The following is a 25,752-nucleotide window of genomic DNA, read 5'->3' on the forward strand; positions in this document are numbered from 1 at the left end:
CTGCCATAGACTTGTATTAAGGGGGCTGGCCGTGATGTCACGAGGGGCGGAACCATGACGTCACGCTGCTCCGTCCCCTGTATCGCCCGTTAATATGCACAGAGCGAACTCGCTCTGAGCAGTAATGACAGTGGGGTGCCGCAGCGGTGATCCAGGGGGTCCCCAGCAGCGGGACCGCGGCGATCTGACATCTTATCCCCTATCCTTCGGATAGGGGATAAGATGTCTAGGGGCGGAGTACCCCTTTAAGGACCAGGGGTTTTTCTGTTTTTACACTTTAATTTTTTCCTCCTTACCTTTAAAAAACCATTACTCTTTCAATTTTGCACCTCAAAATTTATATAATGGCTTATTTTTTGTGCCACCAATTCTACTTTACAGTGACATCAGTCATTTTACCCAAAAATCTACAACAAAATGGAAAAAAAAATTATTGTGCGACAAAAAACTCAATTTTGTAACTTTTGGGGGGTTCTGTTTCTACGCACTACATTTTTGGTAAAAATGACACCTTAACTTTATTCTGTAGGTCCATACGATTAAAGTGATACCCTACTTATATAGGTTTGATTTTGTCGTAACTAAATGCACGAAAATTAATAAGTTTAAAATTGTCATCTTCTGACCCCTATAACTTTTAATTTTTTCACCTATGGGGCGGTATGAGGGCGCTTTATATGAATTTTTCATGATATAAAAAGTGACCAAAAATACGCTATTTTGGACTTTGGATTTTTTTTGCGCATACGCCATTGACCGTGCAGTTTAATTAACCATATATTTTTATAATTCGGACATTTCCGCATGCAGCGATACCACATATGTTTATTTTTATTTACACTGTTTTATTTTTTAAATGGGAAAAGGGGGGTGATTCAAACTTTAATTAGGGAAGGGGGCTATGACTCTGCACACCCTGATCTTTTACATTGATCAATGGTTTTTCATAGGAAACCATTGATCGATGATTCTGCCGCTAGACTGCTCATGCCTGGATCTCAGGCACTGAGCAGTCATTCGGAGATTGGACACCAGGAGGAAGGTAAGGGGACCCTCCTTGTGTCCTACAGCTGTTTGGGATGCCCCAGCAAAATCAAGCTGTGCTGAGCTTATCGCCAGCCGCAGCGATGGCCTATGATATACTGAACGGCAGTGTCATGTAACGGGGACGGCCTTCTTCCTGGTGCCAGGGCTGTTACATCACACTGCTGCTCAGCAATATCACCAGACAAGGCGAGACATTGGTGTGGCCAGCGATAAACTCAGCGTGAGGTTTCAAGCCTCAGAATATCAGTGCATTGGGGGAGCGACAGGAGTAAATTAATGTCTATTATTCTCTTGCGGCAGCCAGAGCATAATGAAAAAGTAAAATAATAAATAAATAAATAAATAAAACACTGGCTAACCCCCTAAAGTGTACCTGTCACTTTAAATCACATGTCCTACAGACATGTCAAAAGGTTTGATTAATCAGAGTCTGAGTGTTGAAACTGAGCGATTCTCTCACCGCTCTCTGTTCGTGTGACCAAGATGGTCTCAGATTGGGAGTTTGTCGCTGTTATGTGTTACAGACCTGGCAGAGAACATGCTTAGCACAAGTATGACTCCTTTTAGAAGTTCTGAGTTATGACCGTCTGTACAGCAAATGGACATGACTGTAGACATATCCTAACAGTGCTATTTTGCAGGGCGTAATATTAGTTTTTACCTTAAAAGAGTACTCTGCTGGAAAACATCTTATCCCCTATCCTTTGGATCCATCTTATCCCCTGTCCAATCACAGGGGTCCAACCACTGCAATCTCCAGCGCGGCACCCCTGTCATCCCTGCACGGAGCAAACTCCACTCCGTGCCAGATGACTAGCAACTACAGCCACCACGCCCCCTCCATTCATGTCTATGAGAGGCATGATGCTATGTATTAGCCGTCACGCCCCCTCCCATAGACATGAATGGAGGGGGTGTGGCATGATGTCACGAACAAGGAAGCTCAAAGTTTCCCTGTTCTGGACGCCGCCGCCACTGCTGGCCAGAAGATCGCAGGGGTCCCCAGCAGCGGGACCCCTGGAATCAGACATCTTATCCCTTATCCTTTTGAGAGGGGATAAGATGTTTTTCGGCGGAGTACCCCTTTAAATAAATAATTAGAAATTCACGATCGCAATTCACAATTTCTTGTTTCTCCACATTTAAATTGTTTATCCTGCATTTTTAAATGTGGCTCCCACTCAAAGTTTATTATGGTTTACAAGGTACGAAATGTTGGGGACCCCTGCTCTACATAATTGCACTGTAACTGTTTGCGTAAGATCCAAATAAAGGATTGAAATGTCACATATTTATACATCTATGGATATACACATATTTATACATCTATGGAGTACAAGACTGAGTGCCAGTTATTACTTTATTTATAACCTATAATTGGACATTTGTACATTAGCTTCTGATAAATGGAGCTGTGGGAGGAGCTATGGGAAAACAAAGCCTAATAATCACAGGGTTAAACAAGAGGGTCATATCTTTACTCCAGAAGGAGAAAAAGAGGTTGGAAAACAGGAACATGGGGGTTCTTGTACAGTTATAACAGGTCTGTTTATTTCACCGTAAACAACAAAGCAGACTTTAATATATAAATTATGAGTTAGTTCCTTTTACAAGGAAACAGTCAGTTCCTGTCTCAGTGGCTGTTCTTGCAATTCCATACTTAAGAGTATAATGTGTCATAAGCCAAACACTAGTTGATCTCAAGGTTACATTCAACAAAATGGTTGGGTTATGCAAATAGATGGCATTGAAGCAGAACATAGAAACTCTTATTATTTTATTGGATGTTAGGGTAGTTATCTATACGGGAATTATGCATCATGTGATACGAATCATGTACAAAGTCATGTAGTTTCTACTTAAACACTGGAGGGGCAGTTCTTGAAGGCAATTTATAGAGTAACATATACAGGATAAAGCTACCAAGGTTTGTAGAATATGTTGCGAAAATAAAATCCTGTTTCTTTTTATGCTTAAAATAACCTATACGTATGGTAATAGTAACATATATATAATGCATATAGTACATGCATACATTCAGCTCATTGCACACAACCAATTGTGAGAGCTGTATAGACAGAGATGTCAACATCAGTACATGTAACTGCTACCCCTGAAATCTGTGCTTGGTGACCAAATTAATTTATCTTCTATAAGGAACCTTTAACAACAAAGGTGCTCAGTCTAAGGGTACGTTCACACGAGCGGATTTACAGCGGATTTTACGCTGCAGATCCGCTGGTGAAGGCCCGCGCTATACTGTCTTTACATGTGCCTGCTGGTAGCGGCAATACGCCGCGATGAGCAGACACACTGCAGCGATGTGCGCGGCGTTCTCGCACATCGCGGCCACTCTCCCTGCTCTGAGCTAGGCAGAGAGCTCCCGCGATGTGAGAGTATACTGCGACTCACATATTGCAGTGTGTCTGCTCATAGCAGCGTATTGCCGCTACCAGCAGGCACATGTAAAGACAGTATAGAGCGGGCCTTCACCAGCCGATCTGCAGCGAAATACGCTGCGAAAATCTGCTCGTGTGAACGTACCCTTAGGCTATGCTCACACAATGGAATATCTGCGGAATGTTCACCCGGAAAACCTGCAAATATTGGGTGACGCCTAAGACAGCTCAGAAATGCAACATCTCCATAGGCGGCAATGCATTTCCGTTTGGATTCCATCAAAAGAATTAACAAGTTATGGCTAGAATAGGGATTTCCACAGATTTTTTCCACTGCAGAAATTTTATTGTGTGCACGGTGCAGCAGAATCCCATTTAAATATTAGGATTCTGCTGCAACAGAATTTTTAAGCTAACTTTTTTTCACCAGATTCTGCTCGGAAGTTCTGTCGGTTAAACATAACCCAACAGACTTCCCCTTTAAAGAAGATTTCTCGCTTGAGAAAAAAAAAATTACAATTGGCACATGGTGACATGAAAATAAAAAAGACAGTCATAATCACCTGCCCTGATCACCACTGCCGCCGGGCCGGCAAGAATAACTTTCTTTCTATATCACCATGTCCCAATAGCATTTTATTTTTCTAGAGCTGGACAGTCCCTTCAAGTAAAATGTTTGTTTTTTCCATTAGACTTTTAGGCTATGTTCACATGGTGGAATTTTCATGAGGAATTCTGCAGAAGAATTCCCTACAGACATTCTGCAAAAGCAGAGTTCCACTGATTTCAATGGGATTCTTCTTTAGTGTTCATATGGAACAATTTCAGATTCCATTGTCCGCAGAAAGAATAGTCATGCTTATTCTTTCTGCGGAATCCGTATGGCAATACATTGCCCTCTATGAGATGGCGCATTTCCAAGCAGTCCGTATGAAAAAGTCTGTGCGGACATTTCATCGTATGAACATAGCCTATCTGTTCTCCAGAAAAATAGGAGAAAAATAGTTAAAGGGGTACTCCGGTGGAAAACATTATTTTTTTTTTTAATTAACTGGTGCCAGAAAGTGAAACAGATTTGTAAATTTATTCTATTAAAAAATCTTTACCCTTCCCTGTCCATGTCCGGAACTGTCCAGAGCAGCATAGGTTTACAATGGTGATTTTCTCCTGCTCTGGACAGTTCCTGATATGGGCATCAGGTGTCAGTGCAGAGCACCGAGGTCAAGACAAAAAAGAAATTCAAAAAGAAAATAATTTCCTCTGTAGCATACAGCTGCTAAAAAGTACTAGAAGGGTAAAGAATTTTTAATAGAAGTAATTTACAAATCTGTTTAAAGGAGTACTCCGGTGGAAAACATTTTTTTTTTTTTTTATCAACTGGTGCCAGAAAATTAAACAGATTTGTAAATTACTTCTATTAAAAAATATTTATCCTTCCAGTACTTATTAATGGCTGTATATTACAGAGAAAGTTCTTTTGTTTTTGGATTTCTTTTTTTTTCTGTCCACGGTGCTCTCTGCTGACACCTCTGTCTGTATCAGGAACTGTCCAGAGCAGCATAATTTTGCTATGGGGATTTGCTCCTGTACTGGACAGTTCCTGATAAGGACAGAGGTGTCAGCAGAGAACACCGTGGACAGAAAAAAAAAAAGAAAAGAAATCCAAAAAGAGAAGAACTTTCTCTGTAGTATATAGCGGCTAATAAATACTGGAAGGATAACGTTTTTTTAGTAGAAGTAATTTACAAATCTGTTTAACTTTCCGGAGCCAGTTGATTAAAAAAATGCTATCCACTGGAATACCCCTTTAACTTTCTGGCACCAGTTGATTTAAAAAAAAAAATGTTTTCCACCGAAGTACCCCTTTAAGAATGTTTTCATAATAAATCAACTTTTTTAGTAGTTTAAGATTAGGTTAACTTCTGAGGGGTTTTCAAAATATCAGAAGATATAACATGTACAATGCTATGTTCTCATTATGCAAATCTTACTCCTAACTAAAACATTAGTGTAATTTAAAGAGGATTTAGATAAATTGGTTTAAAGGGGTTGTGCGCTGCCCTGACTTTTGGAGCTCCGCTCACAGCGTCCGGAAGTTCATTACTCCGAAAGCTGTGTGCGGGCTTCCGTGTTCGCGGCCGCCGGGCGTGACATCATGCCCGGTCCCTCGTGATGTCTCGCCCGCCCCCTCGTGACATCACGCCCGCCCCCTCAACGAAACTCTATGGAAAGTGGGCGCGACCGCTGTCACGTCCCCTTCCTATAGACTTTGGTAGAGGGGGCGGGCGTGATGTCACGAGGGGACGGGCGAGACATCAAGAGGGACCGGGCATGATGTCATGCCCGGCGGCCGCAAACACGGAAGCCCGCACACAGCGTTCGGAGTAAGGAACTTCCGGACGCTGTGAGCAGAGCTCCGAAAGTCAGAGCAGCGCACAATATTAAAGAGGAACCGTGGCTTCTCATGACATGGTTGTTTTAATATATACTACGTATTTACCATGAAATAATAATGCTCGAGCAGTGCCATTCCTCTGTTATTCTTACTAGAAATGCATTAGCGGTGTGTTCGTACACTGACTAACACTATCCAATCAACGCTGATGATGCCAGACAGTGTAGGGACACGTCCCCGACTGGTAACACCCAGTTGGCTATTCAATCATACATTTCTATTAACAAAAGAAAGCCCAACCAAGAGCTATAAGAATGGATTCTCCTGAATTATGTCAATTATTAATTTAAAGAAAACATCCAGTTTTATTTAGTTGGCCCTGCCACCTGGAATTTAAACTTGTCTCCAAGAGAAGTAGCAACCACAATTGATATTCCTACTAATCGCAAACCTGAAAGATTTTCTTGCAAAGTTCAGAGTGGCATGTGTAAACTTCATATAGGAGCACAACATTTTGAAATTGTAGGTAATCTGTAGGAATATTCTCACATTGCAGTCGCAAATTTTATGGTACAGTTGTCTGAAATTGCGTAAAAACCAGAGTGTTTGTGTTGGGATTTTTGAAAAAGTGCAAAAATGTTTTTAGCGCAATTTAAAAATCAAGTAAAAGGACGACTAAAGTCATAATTTTCACTTATGCCAGCAGACCCATCAATTGGCATTCATAGATAAAAAAAAAAGTAAACTCAACAGTATCAAAAAAATAAATAAATAAATTAAAAAAACTACATGTTTAGTAATTTGAAAAGTAAATTTAATCCAAACAGTGTCACTTAACACATGGTTTAATTCTTAGATAGTGAAAACTAAGACTTGACAGTCTTCAAAGACCCCAGTGGTTTAGCCTGTTTGAGAAATCTGTCTGTCTTTATTCTGAACAACTATTAGTTGGCTTCCTTTACACCACAATCCTGGCACAATGGTTTGATGCATAGAGCCACAAGGAAGCTATGTCCCTTTTCAGCAGAGTCACACCTCTTTTATTAAGCCACGCCCAGTTATGGAACAAGGCAAAAAGTGTCTAAAAAGTAGAGGTGCACCGAAATGGAAATTTCAGAACCGAAACGAAACCGAAATTAAAAAAAATGTCCGGCCGAAATCGATATCGAAAATGACTTCTCCCCGTCTTCTGGTAAAATGCAGCGCTCCGCTCATTAGATTAGATTCCCCCACATTAGATTGCCAGCTCCCCCACATTAGGTCGGGATTTCCCCCACATTAATAGGCAGCTCCCCCACAATAGTAGGCAGCTCCCCCACAATAGTAGGCAGCTCCCCCACATTAGGTCAGCATTTCCCCCACAATAGTAGGCAGGTTCCCCACAATAGTAGGCAGTTCCCTCACAATATTAGGCAGCTCCCCCCAACAATATTAGGCAGCTCCCCCCACATTTGTAGGCAGCTCCCCCCCACATTAGGTCAGCAGTTCCACCACAATAGTAGGCAGGTTCCCCACAATATTAGGCAGTTCCCCCCAACAATATTAGGCAGCTCCCCCCACATTAGGTCAGCAGTTCCCCCACAATAGAAGGCAGGTTACCCACAATAGTAGGCAGTTCCCCCACAATATTAGGCAGCTCCCCACAACAATATTAGGCAGCTCCCCCAACATTTGTAGGCAGCTCCCCCCACATTTGTAGGCAGCTCCCCCCCCCCACAATATTAGGCAGCTCTCCCCCAACAATATTAGGCAGCTCCCCCCCAACAATATTAGGCAGCTCCCCCCAACAATATTAGGCAGCTCCCCCCACAATGTTAGGCAGCTCCCCCCCACAATATTAGGCAGCTCCCCTCCAAAATATTAGGCAGCTCCCCCCACAATATTAGGCAGCTCCCCCCCACAATATTAGGCAGCTCCCCCCACATTGGTAGGCAGCTCCCCCCCAACAATATTAGGCAGCTCCCCCCACATTTGTAGGCAGCTGCTCCCCCAACAATATTAGGCAGCTTCCCCCCACATTAGTAGGCAGCTCCCCCACACATTTGTAGGCAGCTTCCCCCCACCCCACAGACATACAGCTTCCAGCCATATACAGTGTATGGCTGGAGGCTTTATGTCTGTACTGCTGCCCCCACAGTGATCCGGTCACCGCTCCTCCGGCCCGGGGTCACATCTACTGCTATGGCCTATGGACCATAGCAGTAGGTGCCGGGACCGGAGGAGCAGTGACCGGAAAACTCAAGAAGATGACGCGGTCACTTACCAGGCCCCGGCCAGCGCGCATTCTCCTGCGACGATCCTGCGGTCCTCCTGCGTCTCCATGGTTGTACGCACGGGACGTCAGTGACGTCCCGTGCGTACGACCATAGAGGTGGAGAAGCGAGGAACCAAAGGAGGATCGCAGGAGGACGCCGGGGAATGGTGAGTGACCGGCGGACATTCTTATGTTCCGAAAAGATTTTTCGGGACACAGGGATGTCCGGGATAGGAATACTTCTTTTTATGTGCCCGGGCCGGCTCCCGTGTGTGGCTGCAGGCGGAGCCGACCAGAGCATATAAAACCTAATACTGTATACTAAAAACCAGGGGGCCTCCAGCTGTTGTGAAACTACAACTCCCAGCATGCCCGGACAGACTTTGCCGGTCCGGGCATGCTGGGAATTGTAGTTTCACAACAGCTGGAGGCCCCCTGGTTTTTAGTATACAGTATTAGGTTTTAAAGGGAAAACAAAGAAGAAGCACCGTGATACAGGATTCTAGATCCGTCTGGGTGCTCAGCTTCAGGGGCAGACCGACCCCCAACGTAATATCTTCAGAAAAGTGGAAGCGGCACTCCAAAATCACATCAAATAGTGGTTTATTCACTCATCTGTGCAAGCGACGTTTCGGCTTATCAATAAAGCCTTTCTCAAGCCTTGAGAAAGGCTTTATTGATAAGCCGAAACGTCGCTTGCACAGATGAGTGAATAAACCACTATTTGATGTGATTTTGGAGTGCCGCTTCCACAGTATTAGGTTTTATATGCACTGGCCGGCCCCCGCCTGCAGCCGCACACGGGAGCCGGCCCGGGCACATAAAAAGAAGTATTCCTATCCCGGAGTGCGCGCCCCCCCAGATGTTGCGCCCGGTGCGGACGGCCCCCCCTGCACCCCCCACGAGTGCCTCTGCCACTGGCAGTGTTTGTAACTTGTGCTGTGGGCGGGCAGGGGAGGTGGGTCACTATCGGCACATTTTTTGTTGTTTCGGCATTTCCCCGAAACAGCTATTTTCGGCCGATTTGTGTATCGGCCGCCGATATATCGGTGCATCCCTACTAAAAAGCATAATAAATGTGGTATAATTCATGTAAGGCAGTTTCCTTTCTTCTTGGCACAAATGAAGACAGAATTTGCTAGAGTAAATCTGCCAAAAACATCCTGCATAGATAACAACTTTAATATACAAATAAATACAGCACTGAAATTGTTGTTTATTTGTGCTCTAACACAAATCCTTCTATGCTAAATCAAATTATACACAAAAAAGTGTTTTACGGTGCAAAATAAATAAAGTTTAGTCACATACTGCATAGAAAACACTGTAAAATAAAACAAAACCCAAAAAACTATGGAAAAATAAGTGTTTTCTACCCAGTTACCCCATAAAAAGAATTTTAAAGCTAAACTATGCATCATATATACCCTAAAAGAGTGCCATTAACTTCAGGACCAGTTCTTTTTTCATTTTTGCACTTTGGTGTTTTCCACCTTCCCTTCTAAAAATCATGACACTTTCAGTTTTCCAAGGAATGTAATGTACAAGTATGGGAGCTCTACGTAAAATATAAGAGACCTAAACCGAGGATACTGCGTTGCACATACCTGTGTGCCAAATATATACTGGTTTAAAAATGGAAAAATAGCAGTCCTACTAGGCTAGGAAGAAAATTTGGATCAAGCCAGAATAAATAGAGATAAATAAAAAAGAAAGAAAGGAAGTGTCTGATAATAAGATATAAAATATAATTACATTTATTGAATAATACTGTGAGGTCTGGGGTAGGGGCCCTTGCCCCAGACATCTCACTAAAATAGAATGGTAAAAGTTAGTTATAAACATTTAAAACATGACGATAAAATAGTATTGCACTTAAACGGTGGGACAATGGTGTGGGTTTATAGTCCAATGTTTGTAGCGCTGGAGGCTCGCAGTTACGAGCCCACTGAGTATACTTGTATGCGCAGTAGCGCTAAAGATCTATACTCTATACCCTGACGGCACGGGGACAAAGAACAAGAGGGAAAATAGAACAAAGTCAGGCACTTAGTGCTCCGGCGAAAGCAGTCATATGCGCATAGCAGCGCTTAACGGTGATCCGGATTGATGCCTCTCAGCCCCGGCAGCACGGGGAAGGTGTAGGAGAGGTGAAGATGTCCGGTACAGATGGTTATGGCGTAGTCCGCTGGAAAAAGTAATGTTCGTTTGTAGCGTGTGGCAGCGCTGGAGGTCTTTGGTGTGGGATCCCTCTCTACCTCGACGGCGCGGGGAGAAGCTGAGTCACTGTGTCACCGTCTTTGCATATCCACCATTGAAAAAGGGGACGCTGCTCCCCGAAACGCGTCTGGTCCAAGACTGCCTTTGCAGAAGAAGTTGGGACTATTTGGATTATTTGTCCACCACTATTGGTCTTTTACTGCCCTCTCAGCTTCTCCACGTGCTGTCGGGGTAGAGAGGGATCCCACACCAAAGACCTCCAGAGCTGCCACACGCTACAAACGAACATTACCTTTTCCAGCGGACTACGCAATAACCATCTGTACCGGACATATTCACCTCTCCTACACCTTCCCCGTGCTGCCGGGGCTGAGAGGCATCAATCCGGATCACCGTTAAGCGCTGCTATGCACATATGACTGCTTTCGCCGGAGCTGGTAAGAGGCACTAAGTGCCTGACTTTGATCTATTTTCCCTCTTGTTCTTTGTCCCCATGCCGTCGGGGTATAGAGTATAGATCTTTAGCGCATACAAGCATACTCAGTGGTCTCGTAACTGCGAGCCTCCAGCGCTACAAAAACAGTTTATTGGACATATCCTATTACAAACATTGGACTATAAACCCCATCATTGTCCCACCGTTTAAGTGCAATACTATTTTAACGTCATGTTTTAAATGTTTATAACTAACTTTTACCATTCTATTTTAGTGAGCTGTCTGCGGCAAGGGCCCTGCCCCAGACCTCACAGTATTATTCAATAAATGTAATTATATTTTATATCTTATTATCTTTCTTTTTTATTTATTTCTATTTATTCTGCCTTATTCTAAATGTTCTTCCTAGCCTAGTAGGACTGCTATTTTTCCATTTTTTAAACCACTTTCAATTTTCCACCTACAGGCCCATATGAGGGCTTGTTTTTTGCATCACCAATTTTTGCTTTGTAATGTAATCTATCATTTCACCACAAAATCTATGGGGGAACCAAAAAATATATTTGTGGGGCAAAATTGGGGAAAAAACGCTATTTTGTACAGGTACGCCCTTTGCCCCCAAGAGGTTAAAAAGTACAAATCTCCCTGCAAAAAACAAGTCTTTACACGACTATGCCACTATAAGTCCATTGGGAAAAGTAGAATAACGGATCACAACAGATCATGATAATTCATAATTGATCTGTCATATTAGTCATGGATCTTATAAAAGTAGCCACCATGACGCTACTATGAAAAGAGTTTATTCACATAGCTATACCACAGTAAAAAAAGAGGAAATTTTGTTTACATCAAGCTGCATGAGATATTTTTCTGGCTCGTATAAAGTCTTTGTGTTATCTTACACCTATTACACTTGCTGTCTGAAGCATTTACATTTCATCTGATATAACCAAACTCTCTTGTTCCCCTTCAGGCCTATTAATACACCCTAGTGAGTGCACATAGATATATAGATGCACAGGACTGCAGACATTCCTTGACTGGCTAACAGCAATCCAAAAATCATCAACTTAGTGAAGAACTTCTCTCCTCTGCCCTCCCCTCAATTATTTAGAATGTTCAGTGCTATCAGCACTTGATACTGCATCCTCTACAGGGAAATATTGTCTGAATTTTCAATAAGCTGTAATCCCTTAGAAGAGGATTTCTAGGGTGAGGGCCCAGATCAATTTCAAACAAAAATTGTATATGGTAGAAATATACAGAGAATCTTCAAGGGCGTAATTAAAATAACCCATACCTTGCTACACTGCTAATATAGGAAAGCTAAAGCATGTGGGATATTGCGAGCCAATGATTGACATAAGAAGTGCAGTCACTAGAGGCACAGCCAGACTGACCTACAGTGACAGAGGACTAAAAAGAAAAACAGCTATGAAAACACCATTGATATTATTTTCATAATCTGCTGATAAGCCATTGGAAAAAATGAACTTCAATAAAATTCCCATATTTCACAGAGGATGTGACCTTTACTATGTTGTGGTAAAATTAAACTAGGAAAGTGATGACTATGTGTCCCTTTAAATGTCAAATGTGGAAGTTACAATTTTTTATTGCAATAGAATCTGTAGTGCTCTCCACAAGATTAAGTTGTCAAAGGAAATGATCTGTGTATCTGTGTGAATTTCATCTTGTTGCACTGACTATTGCAATATGCTATATGTAATATTTATAGCAGTAGTACATGTAAGTGGTGATTTTACGCTCTCTTCTAAGCAACCATAGTGATGCTGAGGCTCCCTAGGCACAATGCTGCTTCCAATCTACTTCCGTTCATAATCTTCATTTTATGTGGTGCTGAAAATTACAAAATAATAATTTAAGCCCTTTGTACTCTTCAGGTCACGCCTCATCAAAGTAAGGTCCCTTGAAGCAAACACAGCCATCCATTCCCTATTCTCTCTTAGTGCAGCCACCACTGTAAAGTCTATAACCTTTTTCAAAGCAGGGTGGAATTGACGTGCCTTAAAACAAGAATAATAACATTGAGGAAAGGCAGTCTGTTTTTTAATGCAAACCATTGTAATTTATCTTCTAATTCACTGAAATGGCTTTATATTTTGTGCAGTAACAGTCATCACAAAATTACCCTATATAGAGTGGTGGCATGTAATAGAGGTTATAATAATGGGACCTACCATGCCGGGATGTCTGCTAGCCCATCTTTTAGAAAAAGGCCTGCACAGTAAGTAATTTAGGCCCAAGCAGTCATTTGGGTGTGCGACTTGCCAAACTAGTCACCATACTCCGGGCTGTATTCATGCTTATTTAGGCCCAACATCACCTTTAAAGAGAGTCTGTCAGCTCTATATTATCCTCAGAGGAGCCAACATGGGCATAAAACAAATTATACTTGTCTCTTTCCTTTCAAGCTCAAGAGTCCCAGAGGCGTTACTGAGCTGCAGCATGCGCGCCTCTGCCGTCCCCACCCCAATCTGCTTGGCTTCTAGTTTCGAGCTCTGTATGTCAACCAGTTAAGGCAGGGAGGGGTGGGGGAGGGAAAAGGTGCGTATGGTGCAGCTCAGTACCGCCTCTGGGACTCTTGAGCTTAAAAGTAAAATGCAAACAGTTATCAGCAAAGAGACAAGTATTAAAGGGGTACTCCCATGGAAAACTTATTTTTTTAAATCAACTGGTGCCAGAAAGTTAAACAGATTTCTAAATGACTTCTATTAAAAAATCTTAATCCTTCCAGTACTTTTTAGGGGCTATATACTACAGAAGAAATGCTTTACTTTTTAGATTTCTCTTTTGTCATGACCACAGTGCTCTCTGCTGACCTCTGCTGTCCATTTTAGGAACTGCCCAGGGCAGGAGAAAATCCCCATTGCAAACATATGCTGCTCTCAAAAGTTCCTAAAATGGACAGCAGATGTCAGCAGAGAGCACTGTGGTCATGACATCAGAGAAATCTAAAAAGTAAAGCATTTCTTCTGTAGTATATAGCCCCTAAAAAGTACTGGAAGGATTAAGATTTTTTAATAGATGTAATTTAACTTTCCAGCACCAGTTGACTTAAAAAAAAAAGTTTTCAATGGGAGTACCCCTTTAAGTAGATTTTTTAAAAAAAAGAGCTCTAGAACTATAAGAACTATAAAAAAAAAAGTTGTATAACATATGGGAAACTTTACCCCGATAATGCAAAATTCCCAATAGATATCTTCCATACATACATACATACATGTATATAATTATACAACATATTTGTTAAATGTAGTTCTTTGCCATAGAACGCAGCACATTTTAGTGAAGGGCATAATTGTGGTCTTGGTTTAGAGCAAGGTTAGATTCAATAAATCACAAAGCAATCTACTATATATGGGTTTTCTTTCTTACATTCTCGAACACTGATACATTTCCCCCACCACTGAGAAAAAAGCACATAGAGGCCCATATAAAACTTTAAAACATGCTAGCAGATACATAACATGGTTGACATATGCTCAACATATCATCAACTTTTTAGGGAAGATAATAAGCAACTTTAAAAGAAAAAAGTTGTCAAAACCAGCACAACAGAAAAGTGGAGTTTTGCACACATCAGTCTGTGTTTTGGGGGCTAAAGCAGAATTGGTTGCTATAGTTAACTATTCCACTTGTTCACTGCATTCTGCTAACATTCCCTCTTCCTGTGGAAAATTTACAATTGGAAATTATTTTTTTTATTTATTTAACTGTAAATTGTTTAAATGCCAGCATGTGCCCCATTTACTTAAATGGTTGTTAAAATAATGAAAGGATTAGGGCACATGGCAGTATTTTAGGCAACTTATTTGCAACAGTTCTTGTTGGCCAAAACCAGAATCAGAAACAACAGAGCAAAAAGCTATAAAGCAAGGGGTTTTACTTCTTCCCTGATTTGGGCCCACATCTGATGCAAAAAAGAAAAAAATAGTGCTGTATGAAAGTTGGCTCAGAGCGAGCTATGCAAGAAAATGCCGTTTAATACACACAGTGGCAATGTAGTTACCTCTTCAGATTGAGAAGGGCTTATGCGGGGCATTGGTGACACTTGTGGCGTTTTCAGCTGAGTTGTATTGTTTTCAGATGTAAGTTCTCTGTGGACAGTTTGAATGTGATTTTGGAGTTCACCTTCAGATTCAAATTTTACATTGCAGCTAGAGCATCGTGTCTTCAGCGTGGAGGCTTTATGTTTATTATCTACACAGGGTACATTGTCAGTTTGACTTAGAGAAGGCCTATTAGTGCTTAAAATCACATTGGCATTTGGACTGGCACTTTTACTAAGATTAACACATGAAGCACAAAGGCCATAGGGCAAACCATTAATATCGAGCTTCACCAAGTCCTGTTTATAGCGAAACTCTTTTAGACAAGAAGCACACTTGAACAACTTCGGTAAGTTGGGTGCACGACCAGTGGACTGAATTGCCGATCCATTTCCAGTTTTCTGCATATGAAATGTACCATGAATCTTCAGCTCCAGAGTAGATGTCACTGTCTGCATGCATACCACACAACGAAACCCTGTCAATGAATTTCGCAGATCTGGGTGCATTTGACAATGTTCTAAGAAATCCTCCTCACTATGTAGAGGAAGTTTGCAAATTCTGCAGTTCCCAGTGTCCAGACTCTTGCTGTGAGTGACTTTGTGTTCTGTAAGAGTTAACAAAGAGGGGAAACGTTCCCCACATATGGGACACATGTAATGCTTTACTGGACCAAGATGTGTCTGCATGTGCTCTCTCAGGCCACTTTCAGAAAAAAATGTACGGGAACAGACATTACACTTGTAATTTCCTTTAATTAACTCAGCCTTTTTCTTGACAATTGCACTTTCTCCAGGTCGGATATTGTGATCTCGGAGTTGGTGATTTTGCAAAAGAGATTCCATGGTGTAGGCGGCACCACATATATCACAGCCATACATTGGTTCAGAGGTATCAATATCTTCTTCACTGCCATCATGACTGTTATGAGACTCTTGATTGTTTGTCAATAAGTTCTGAAGATCTACTTCCTCTTTCTGAACTTGTTCTGGAGCTCCATTGGAGCCACAGTTTTGAGTTTTGGCTTCAAACACACAATGTTTTTCCCTCAAGTGTTTTTCTAATAAAATGATGGCATGGAAAGCTTTGCTGCAAAATTTGCAATTATATTTTTTGCTGTGGGTTGTGATGTGACACTGTAGCTCTACTTCTGTGCCAAAGGACTCACCACAGAAAATGCACTTGTGGATTTTTCCCTGGTTCTCCAGGTGGTTGTGCTTTACATGAAGCTGTAAGTCAGTTTCTGTGCGAAAGTCCCAGTTACAGGAAGTGCAACGGTATACTTTCTTTTCATTGCTGTGTTTCACAGCCAAGTGAAGCTGAATGGAGACTTTGGAGTCAAACACTTCCTGGCATAGTGTACAACGGAAGAAAACAAACGTATGCATGTCTAGCAAGTGCTTCTGCAAATCATCCACTGAAGTAAACTGTTTGTCACAACTTTCACAAATATAATATGTAGATGTGATCATAAAGTGAATAGTAACATGCTTTAAAAGAGACTCTTGGTTTGGAAAATCTTTGTTGCACTGGGGGCATGTCAATTTTGGCAGAACGGTATCAAGATGAGTTTTTAAGTGAGTCTGAAAACCATCAAGGGATGAATACTTGGCACCACACTGATTGCAGATGTACTCGCCTGCAGGTCTTGAAGGATTGCCACCAATGGCCTGCATCATCTTTAAGGAGGATTGATCCAAAGTAACAGGAGATAAGGGACTCAGAGCCCTAGATTTTTTCCCGTTATGGATGTAATTTAATGCCAACGGAATGTTCTTGTGATTTTCCTTGATATGCTTGTTTAATTTAAGGACACTATTAAAAATAGGTGAATTGGTACAATAAGAGCAAGAGTACACTTCAACCACTGGCTCTTTTGGGGTACCCAGCACTGGAGAACTAAACCTTGAACTGCTGAGGTCACAATGGACTTGACGAATGTGCTCTTCTAATGAAGAGTCTGTAAGAAATCCCATGTAGCAATGGGGGCAGAAAAATGCATTACTGTCTTTTGCAACTGGATTTGGAAACCCATGTGAACTTCTAATGTGCTCTTGGAGCATGTTAAGGTCATTGAATATTTCAGAGCAAAAGTTGCATTGATAAACCATGGCAGGCATAGTGGAAACAATTAATGCTGGATCCTGAGTTTCATGTACCTGTTTAAGATGTTCATTTAGATTGTAAAGAGAAGGTAATACTTCTAAGCAGTACTGGCAGATATGAGCCTGTTCTGGTTTGTCTAAATGCATAGTTTTAAGATGTATCTGGAGGACAGCAAGACTAGAAAATAATTGTTTGCTGCAATAGATACAGCTGTATGTGACTTTAGCTTGCTTGTTTGATGGGGCATTGGCATCACCAGTTTGCTGAGAAGCTCTTTTTCTCCCACGACTTTTAGGTAGTGGTGGAGCAACTTCTACCATTGTAGAGCTGTCTACAGACAGGTTTGAATCAGGAGTGGTACTTGAAACTGATGTATAGCCTACAGTAACTAAAGAGGGACTGTTGCTTGGATTACAGGATTCATGGTGCTGATGACTATCCATATGGCTATAAAGCTCCTCAATGTTGTGAAAACTTTCTGAGCAAATGCTGCAAGAGTTTTTTTTCTCATTGCTATGAATTTGCTCCATGTGATTCAAAAGTGAGGTTTCTTCAACAAAAAGCTCATGGCAATACATACATTGGAGAGCAGATCTATCATCATTTGGAGAACATTCAGGGTGACATTCAGCTATATGTTTCTGAAGATCCTCAGGGAAATCAAACCCCTCTTCACATTGGCTGCATTTCTGGGTGTCCTTCATTTTCCAGTCTTCCATTCTTGCACCAGACTGAGAACAATCTTTATTTCTTTCATGTACCTGCATGTGACCATGCAATGAGCTTGAGGAGAGGAACCCCCTTCTACAGATAGCACACTTATATGGCTTGTTTGAAGTATGAGTCTTTAAATGAATTTTAAGATGATCACTTCGAGAAAATGCTGCATCACATTCACTGCAATGATATTTTTTGTCTCCAGTATGCAGTTTTATATGGCGATCTCTACTTCTTTTGTGCTTAAACAATCTACTACAATATGTGCACTTAAAAGGGAGTTTGTCGCTGTGACTCTGTTCATGGTGTTTTAAATAGCTGAGGCGACTGAAGGATTTGTCACAAAACTGACAGGGATATGGCAGCCCTGGAATACCCTCCTCTTCACCAAAATCGCAACCTTCTCCGTGGCTGGGTGATGTCTGGTCTTTGCTAGATGGAGACGATGCTGGCCATGAACAAGATGGATCATCCTCTACATCTGCGCCATCTGAAAAATAAAAACCATAAAACATTAGAAATACAAAGTATTAAAATTGGGGTAGAATATTGTGTAACAATGTTAGTAATTAACATTTATTAATCACATGTATTACGTTATGTATCAAACATTAGAAGGAGAATGTTTTTGTCACACAATGTTATACTGATAACTCCATAATATTACAGAATATGACAGCTAATGTCAATGTAGGAAAGGGCATAAGGGGAATAGATAGGTCTTAATAGAAAAATTATATAACGCGTACACGTAACATCAGTATCCTAGCCTTGGTGTCTAATGGGGCCCAATATCCCCACTGTTACTTAACACGATACTAATATCATAAATGGCACATGGAATGGAGAAGGTACAGCCACTTTAAGGTACACTTTTAAGTATGTTCAGGTTATAGCTCAGCAGAAAGATATGCAGACATATACCATGACGTACCTATACCAGGCCCATTGAGTTTAATTCACTGAGCATAGTTTGTGATTACACTCAGCCCATTTCCACGTTAATACTGTTATTTTGCATGACTCAAGAGAACAACCTTCTATGCTTTAAAGTCCTGCAAATATCAGTATATATTTGGACAAATGAACTCAATGAGCCCCACGCAAGTATGCTTTGCTATACATCTGCATACTGTTCTGCCAGTATGCTGACCTTTACCTTGGACATAGACCTCTTAAGTAGTGTCAACTTGGTCTAGAAGAAATCATACTGTAAAATGTTAATAAAGGGACCATACATGCAATGCATAGATAAAGAATATATACTGACACTATAAGATTAAGGGTGCATGCACACCACGTTTTTGCTATCCAGTTCCTGTATATGGTTTTCCTTCAAAAACCGTACTAAAACATATTGACCGGATGTATTGACTTAACATTGCAAACGCATCATACGGTTATGTCCGTTTGGCGACTTTTACGGTTGGGCCCGGTTTTTCAGCCGTGTTCGCAACCGGAGTATACAGCGTTTTTAGGTCGGTTGACCAACCGTATCCTAACCGGATATGTTTTTATTAACATGGAAGTCAATGAGAACCGGACTAAACCGTATGAGTGTACGGTTGCATCCGTTTTAATCCCTCCGTTTTTATTGTTGCACATGCGCAATGCAAACCGAAAACACCACCCACCTTCTAGAATGTTCTTTCTGGAAAAACTTTATTTAAAAACAAGGCGAACATTGACAGACGTATACGTTTTTTAGGGTGAAAACGGATAAAACCGGATTAAACCGTACATCACGATTCAAACCGTATACGGTTTCAAACCGTATACAGGTTGATTTATGTGCACACAGTTTAATATGGTTAAGTCCGTTTTTTTACAAAAAACCTGATACGGGAACGGGATAGCAAAAACGTGGTGTGCATGCACCCTAACACAGTTTTCCCATAAGCTCTCACCGCTTCATGTAGTCATCAGATCTGAAACACATCAGATTTTGGGAGGGGAAAATAAACGTCTACTGACAAGCCTGTCAGACTATTGTTTTTAAGAAATATAAAAGCAGCGTGCTGTCCGATAGAAGAGCAGTATTAAAAGGTAAAGTTCAGTGCACACAAGTGTGCATTGTGTTTAAGTTCAAGAGGTTCTCCAACATTTCTTCCTCTTTCCAACAACATTAACATGCTGAACTTCCTTAGGAAAGTAGTAATGGTACTTTCAAGTGACAAAGACAAAGCAAAAAAACGGAAACAGGAACATTGATAAGCTATTATGAATAAAGCTTTTTTTATTGACAAGAGTTCAGAATGATGATGCCCCGGCAACAGGACTGATATACATGCTAACATATGTAGGGACAATACAGATAATGAGAAATGGTTATCTACTAATATGTGAAGGAAGATCAATCACTGTAATCACTGTTGTATAAATAAATAACATTCTCATGTCCTTGAGGCTGTTAGGCTTACTACTCCTGTAGCTGTTATTGGCATTAAAGGGGTACTCCGGTGGAAAACATTTTTATTAAATCAACAGATGCCAGAAAGTTTAACAGATTTCTAAATTACTTATATTAAAGGGGTTGTGCACTGCCCTGGCTTTCGGAGCTCCGCACGCAGAGTCCGGAAGTTCATTACGGGCTTCTGTGTTCGCGGCCGCCGGGCGTGATGTCACGCCCGGCCCCCTCGTGACGTCACGCCCGCCCCCTCTACCAAAGTCTATGGGAAGGGGGCGTGACAGCGGTCGCGCCCCCTTCCTATAGACTTTCGTTGAGGGGGCGGGCGTGACGCCCGGCGGCCGCGAAAACGGAAGCCCGCACACAGCGTTCGGAGTAATGAACTTATGGACGCTGTGTGCGGAGCTCCGAAAGCCAGGGCAGCGCACAACCCCTTTAAAAAATCTTTACCCTTCCAGTACTTTTTTAGCAGCTGTATGCTACAGATGAAATTCTTTTTTTTGTCTTGTCCACAGTGCTCTCTGCTGACACCTGATGCCCGTCTCCGAAACTGTCCAGAGCAGGAGAAAATCCCCATAGCAAACCTATGCTGATCTGGACAGTTCCTGATACGGGCATCAGGTGTCAGCAGAGAGCACTGTGGACAAGACAAAAAAATTCAAAAAGAAAAGAGCCTCTGTAGCATACAGCTGCTTAAAAGTACTGGAAGTGTAAAGTTTTTTTAATAGAAGTAATTTAGAAATCTGTCTAACTTTCTGGCACCAGTTGAAAATCTCTTTAATTCTGTGAGAGTTACAGAAAGAGGTGAGCAAGCTTGTTTGTCTCTTTCCATAAGTGGCTATACACCTTGCCTTGAAGAACAAAGGTTAGAGGGCCTTAATAAGGGGTCCTAAAAGAGATACATTTATCTATCAAATATTAAAGGGGGTTTTCTGGGTCATACAAGTAATTTTTTGTTGCCCAAATGTAAACTAAAAAAACTTAGTCATGACGTCTGCACCAAAGTCCTGATCTCTGGCCCAGTGTCATGGTCCCTGTGTCAGTGAATGTATGGAATGGTTGAGAAGTGGTTGTATGGGGGAATCAAAAGGTATTTGGCTGTGGCCCACAAAGGCTAATGAATAAAGCCTTCTACTGTAGTACTGTCCTGATAACTTTACTCTTGAGTTCCTACCAACACAAGCAGAGAGCTTTCACTCATTCTTTTTTTGTCAATGATGTGCTTGAAGAGGACTAGACATCTAGCTTAGTTCATTATTTAAGCCAGTACTCTTCATGATGCAGATACAGAGAAGAAGGCTGGACTAGCTAATGGACTGAAACAGAATGCCAGCCCCCCTTCAAGCAAGTAAGTGGGGGCTCTTTGCCTGTGAATCAGTGGAGGGGCAGGGCTGATAGCACGAGACAGGGTCTTGAATTTTATTCATTCACATTTACATATATCTTAAACAGGCAAATAGCTCTTTTGATCCCTATGCAACCCCTTAAGGGTAAATTTGGTGGATATTCCATAAAGGTTTCAGATGGGAATACTCCTTTACATAATGTGCAGCAAGTTCCTCATGCTGGAAGCTCTTCTGGCCAATCACTGGTTGAATATTTTTTTAAATAGAACAGAGGACCAATATTTGGATATTTAAAGCTGATGCAGTTGGTGTTACTTTAATATTTTAGAAACCTATGGAATGTGAGCACAGAACTTAAGTACATCCACGTAGGGAAAACCTTGGAAGGCATCAACAGGCTTTTCTTTCCATAACCTGGAAAAAATTAGCCAACCAGTCACATCAATGTAAAAATATTATATTCCTAAGATGAAAGCCAGGACTGGTATGAATTGTGTAAATATAAATGAAGCCTACGTTCCTTTAAGGTAGAAAGATTTTACTTGAATCTTAACTTCTTTACTTATCCACAGGAAACAGATGAGGATTCATTCCTTTCCTGCATCAAGAAACTGATGACAACACCATCTCACTATCAATGCCAGATGGCAGCCTTCTAACTCTGTGAAAACAACCAAACTTCACTCCTGGAGTCATGCCCATTACAACAATTCCTTTTATTACATGTTGGAAATGGCAGGATTTGGGGGGATTTATTAATGCTCTCAAACAAAACGTTATATGAAGGGGGCTCTTCTCCATGTGTAATCCAATGCAACAGAACCCACTGCTGCAACCAACTGCTGTCAGGAAGCTTGAAGAAAGAACATTGAGCTAACATGCTGTTATTACTGGTAGAAAAAATGTCCACACTCCACGAGGCAGAAGTCTGATTTACTTATATGAGCCGGGCACATAACAGCAGGCACTCCTCTCATCATAGTGTTAACCATTTATGTAACGTGTCCCGTCATAAGGAAAAGTGCACTCTACTTTCCCTAGTTCAGCACTAATACTTGAAAACTTAGCACAATTCTCATGCCCATCTCATGTACATACCATAAACTTGTAGCTTTGTTTCCTTAATTTCCTTTCCAGGGCTCTGGGAGATGTACATATATAGGTTATTGCATAGTCTATGCCAGTACAAGGAAGGTGAAACTGGTTGTAATGTTACTGCATGTTCTGCAGTTTAGGCTTGGTTCATATAGATTGGTTCCACATTGAAGTGAATTGGTGCTGAGCTGCAATAACGCAGCACAACCACTACTTAGGAAATGAAGCTGTCTGATTCTTTCTCTGCTTCTCTGTGAGTGCTGGAGCCTTGGCGGGGGTGTGAAATGTCAGTACCACACCAATCTTATATTGGTGACCTATAGGGACGAGCGAAACGAATCTGACGAATCCGAACTTGTTCAAAATTTAAGGAAAAATTTGCTCTGCAACGAATCCGAATATTGCCGCGATTCGATTGCACGAATTGCTTCATTAAACTCTGTTTAGTGCGGTCCAGGCTCCAGGGCATCTAAAATGGCGGATCCACATGTGAGGACATGGGGCAAGGAACTCTGGGAAGGCGGATATGCGGGATGACCCTGAATCACATGCAGCATGCAGCCTATCAGCAGCCAGCCACCCCTGTGATGTCACAGCCCTATATAATCGGCAGCCATCTTTTGGCCACTCACTTCAGCGTTTTATTTGAGAGAGAGCGTTTTATTGCAGGGAGAGAAAGAGCTTTGTGTGCGTTGCACAGAAAAACAAATTTACAGCAGCGATTCACCACAAGCCCAAATCACTGTATAAAAGCAAGGTGTAATACACAGCCACTCTACTCCTGCAGTGGTGTACAGCAACTCTAAAGGTCATAGGGGCCAGACTTTTATTCGGGGAGGGGTTAAATGATCTTTATTAACTTTTTTATGCAGTGTTAAAGCACCCATAGGGGGCTATAACACTGCACACACTGATCTTTTACACTGATCATTGTTATCACATAGGATAACATTGATAAGTGATTCTGCAGCTTGACTGCTCCTGCCTGGATCTCAGGCACGGAGCAGTCATTGGGCAATCGGACGCACAGGAGGCAGGTAGGGGACCCTTCTGCTGCATCCTAGCTGATCTGGACATCGCGGTTTCACCTGAGCTGTCAGGGGTGCTTTTTTACTACTTTAGACGCGGCAATCAACTTTGAATGCCGCGTCTAAAGGATTAATAGCGCATGGCACTGCGATCAGGTTAAGCAGAGTGTATTATCCAGCTCTCATAAGTGTAAACTGTACGTACACCTACGTGGTGTACCTTTTTTATTTTTTCCTGAAAAACTAATTTTGGCCTAGTTACTGTGAAAGGCCAGCCAACGCTACCCCCTTGTTTCTGTAGCCTTATACAGTTTGTAGTGGAGCGCATAGTCCTCCTCTCATAAGTTTAAACTGTACGTACACCTACGTGGTGTACCTTTTTTATTTTTTCCTGAAAAACTAATTTTGGCCTAGTTACTGTGAAAGGCCAGCCAACGCTACCCCCTTGTTTCTGTAGCCTTATACAGTTTGTAGTGGAGCGCATAGTCCTCCTCTCATAAGTTTAAACTGTACGTACACCTACTGAGAATATAGTCCAGCTCTCATAAGTGTAAACTGTAGGTACACCTACGTGGTGTATGTTTTTTTCCTGAAAAACTAATTTGTGCCTAGTTACTGTGAAAGGCCAGCCAGAGCTACACACTTGTTTTTGTAGCCTTATACATTTTGTAGTGGAGTATATTGTCCACCTCTCATAAGTGTAAACTGTACGTACACCTATGTGGTGTCCTTTATATATTTTCTTGTTAAACTAATTTGGGCCTAGTTACTGTAAAAGGCCAGACAAAGCTATACACTTGTTTCTGTAGTCTAATACAGTAAGCGTAGTAGAGCGCAATGTCCTCCTCACATAAGTTTAACTCAGCTGGTGTATAAGTATGTCAGGCAGAGAAGTGCCAGGACGTGCACAGAGTAGTGGCAGAGGCCTAAATTCATCAGGCGCAGGCAGAGGTCGCAGCAAGAGTCGCAACGTGAGGTGTCAGCTAGCAGTCGTGCAACACAACAGCCGCGATTGATTGGTTCACTCGGTCATCCACTTCATCCCAAGTGACATCAAACACCCCCAGTCAACAGTCGGTGGGTTCCTCAGACTCAACCCTCAGTTAGCATGGCCCTCATGCTGCTGCTGCCACCTCCAGGCTCTGTCATTGTGCCGCCATATGGTCTCCTCATGCTGATGCTGCCACCTCCAGGCTCTCTCATTGTGCTGCCATATGATCTCCTCATGCTGATGCTGCCACCTCCAGGTTCTATATGCTATATGGTCTCCTCATGCTGCCACCTCCAGGCTGCCATATGGTTTCCTCATACTGATACTGACACCTTCAGGCTCTCTCATTGTGCCGCCATATGTTCTCCTCATACTGATGTTGTTACCTCCAGGCTGTGTCATTGTGACACCATATGGTCTCCTCATGCTGTTGACACATTAAATTAAGCTATTAAAATTTTAATCTATAATCTTAAATTTAACTAAATATCTTTAATCTTTTCAATTGTGAGGCCCTATGGTCTCGTCAGGCTGCTGCCACCTCTAGGCTCTGTCATTGTGCCACCATGCGACTCCTTGTTATATTGGTTTTTGTGGTCATACAGTATTAGTTCAAAGTAAACGCTTCGGGCACCCGGGACACTAAACTTGTGAATCTAATCAAAATCTTTAATTTACATTTTTAAAAATCTCTTCAATCTTTTTAATTGGGAGGCCCTATGGTCGTTGTCATACAATCATGGCCGTAAATGTTGGCATCCTGAAATCTTTCAAGAAAATGAAGTATTTCTCACAGAAAAGGATTGCAGTAACACATGTTTTGCTATACACATGTTTATTCCCTTTGTTTGTAATGGAACTAAACCAAAAAAGGGAGGGAAAAAAAAGCAAATTGGACATAATGTCACCTCAAACTCCAAAAATGGGCTGGACAAAATTATTGGAACCCTTTCAAAATTGAGGAAAAATTATATTGTTTCAAGCACGTGATGCTCCTTTAAACTCTCCTGGTGCAAGTAACAGGTGTGGGCAATATAAAAATCACACCTGAAAGCAGATACAAAGGAGAAAAGTTCACTTAGTCTTTGCATTGTGTGTCTGTGTGTGCCACTCTAAACATGGACAACAGAAAGAGAAGAGAACTGTCTGAAGACTTGAGAACCAAAATTGTGGAAAAATATCAACAATCTCGAGGTTACAAGTCCATCTCCAGAGATCTCGATTTGTTTGTCCAC

At 41.8% G+C, this 25,752-nt stretch overlaps 1 protein-coding gene across 5 annotated transcripts in view; it reads right to left on the bottom strand.

Moving 5' to 3' along the window:
- Positions 1–25,752, bottom strand: part of ZNF521 (zinc finger protein 521) — a 405,801-nt gene that overhangs the window by 227,072 nt on the left and 152,977 nt on the right. For all 5 annotated transcript variants that reach the window (XR_008844205.1, XM_056521752.1, XM_056521753.1 and 2 more), the window contains one exon: positions 14,788–18,140. Coding sequence is in view for 4 of the 5 variants with exons in the window: in XM_056521752.1 (XP_056377727.1) it covers positions 14,788–18,140 (3,353 nt within the window). In the remaining variant the exon portion in view is untranslated. The remainder of the gene's footprint in view (positions 1–14,787; positions 18,141–25,752) is intronic.

The sequence above is a fragment of the Hyla sarda genome, chromosome 5 (genome assembly GCF_029499605.1).
Source record: "Hyla sarda isolate aHylSar1 chromosome 5, aHylSar1.hap1, whole genome shotgun sequence".
NCBI classification, from domain to species: Eukaryota; Metazoa; Chordata; class Amphibia; order Anura; family Hylidae; genus Hyla; species Hyla sarda.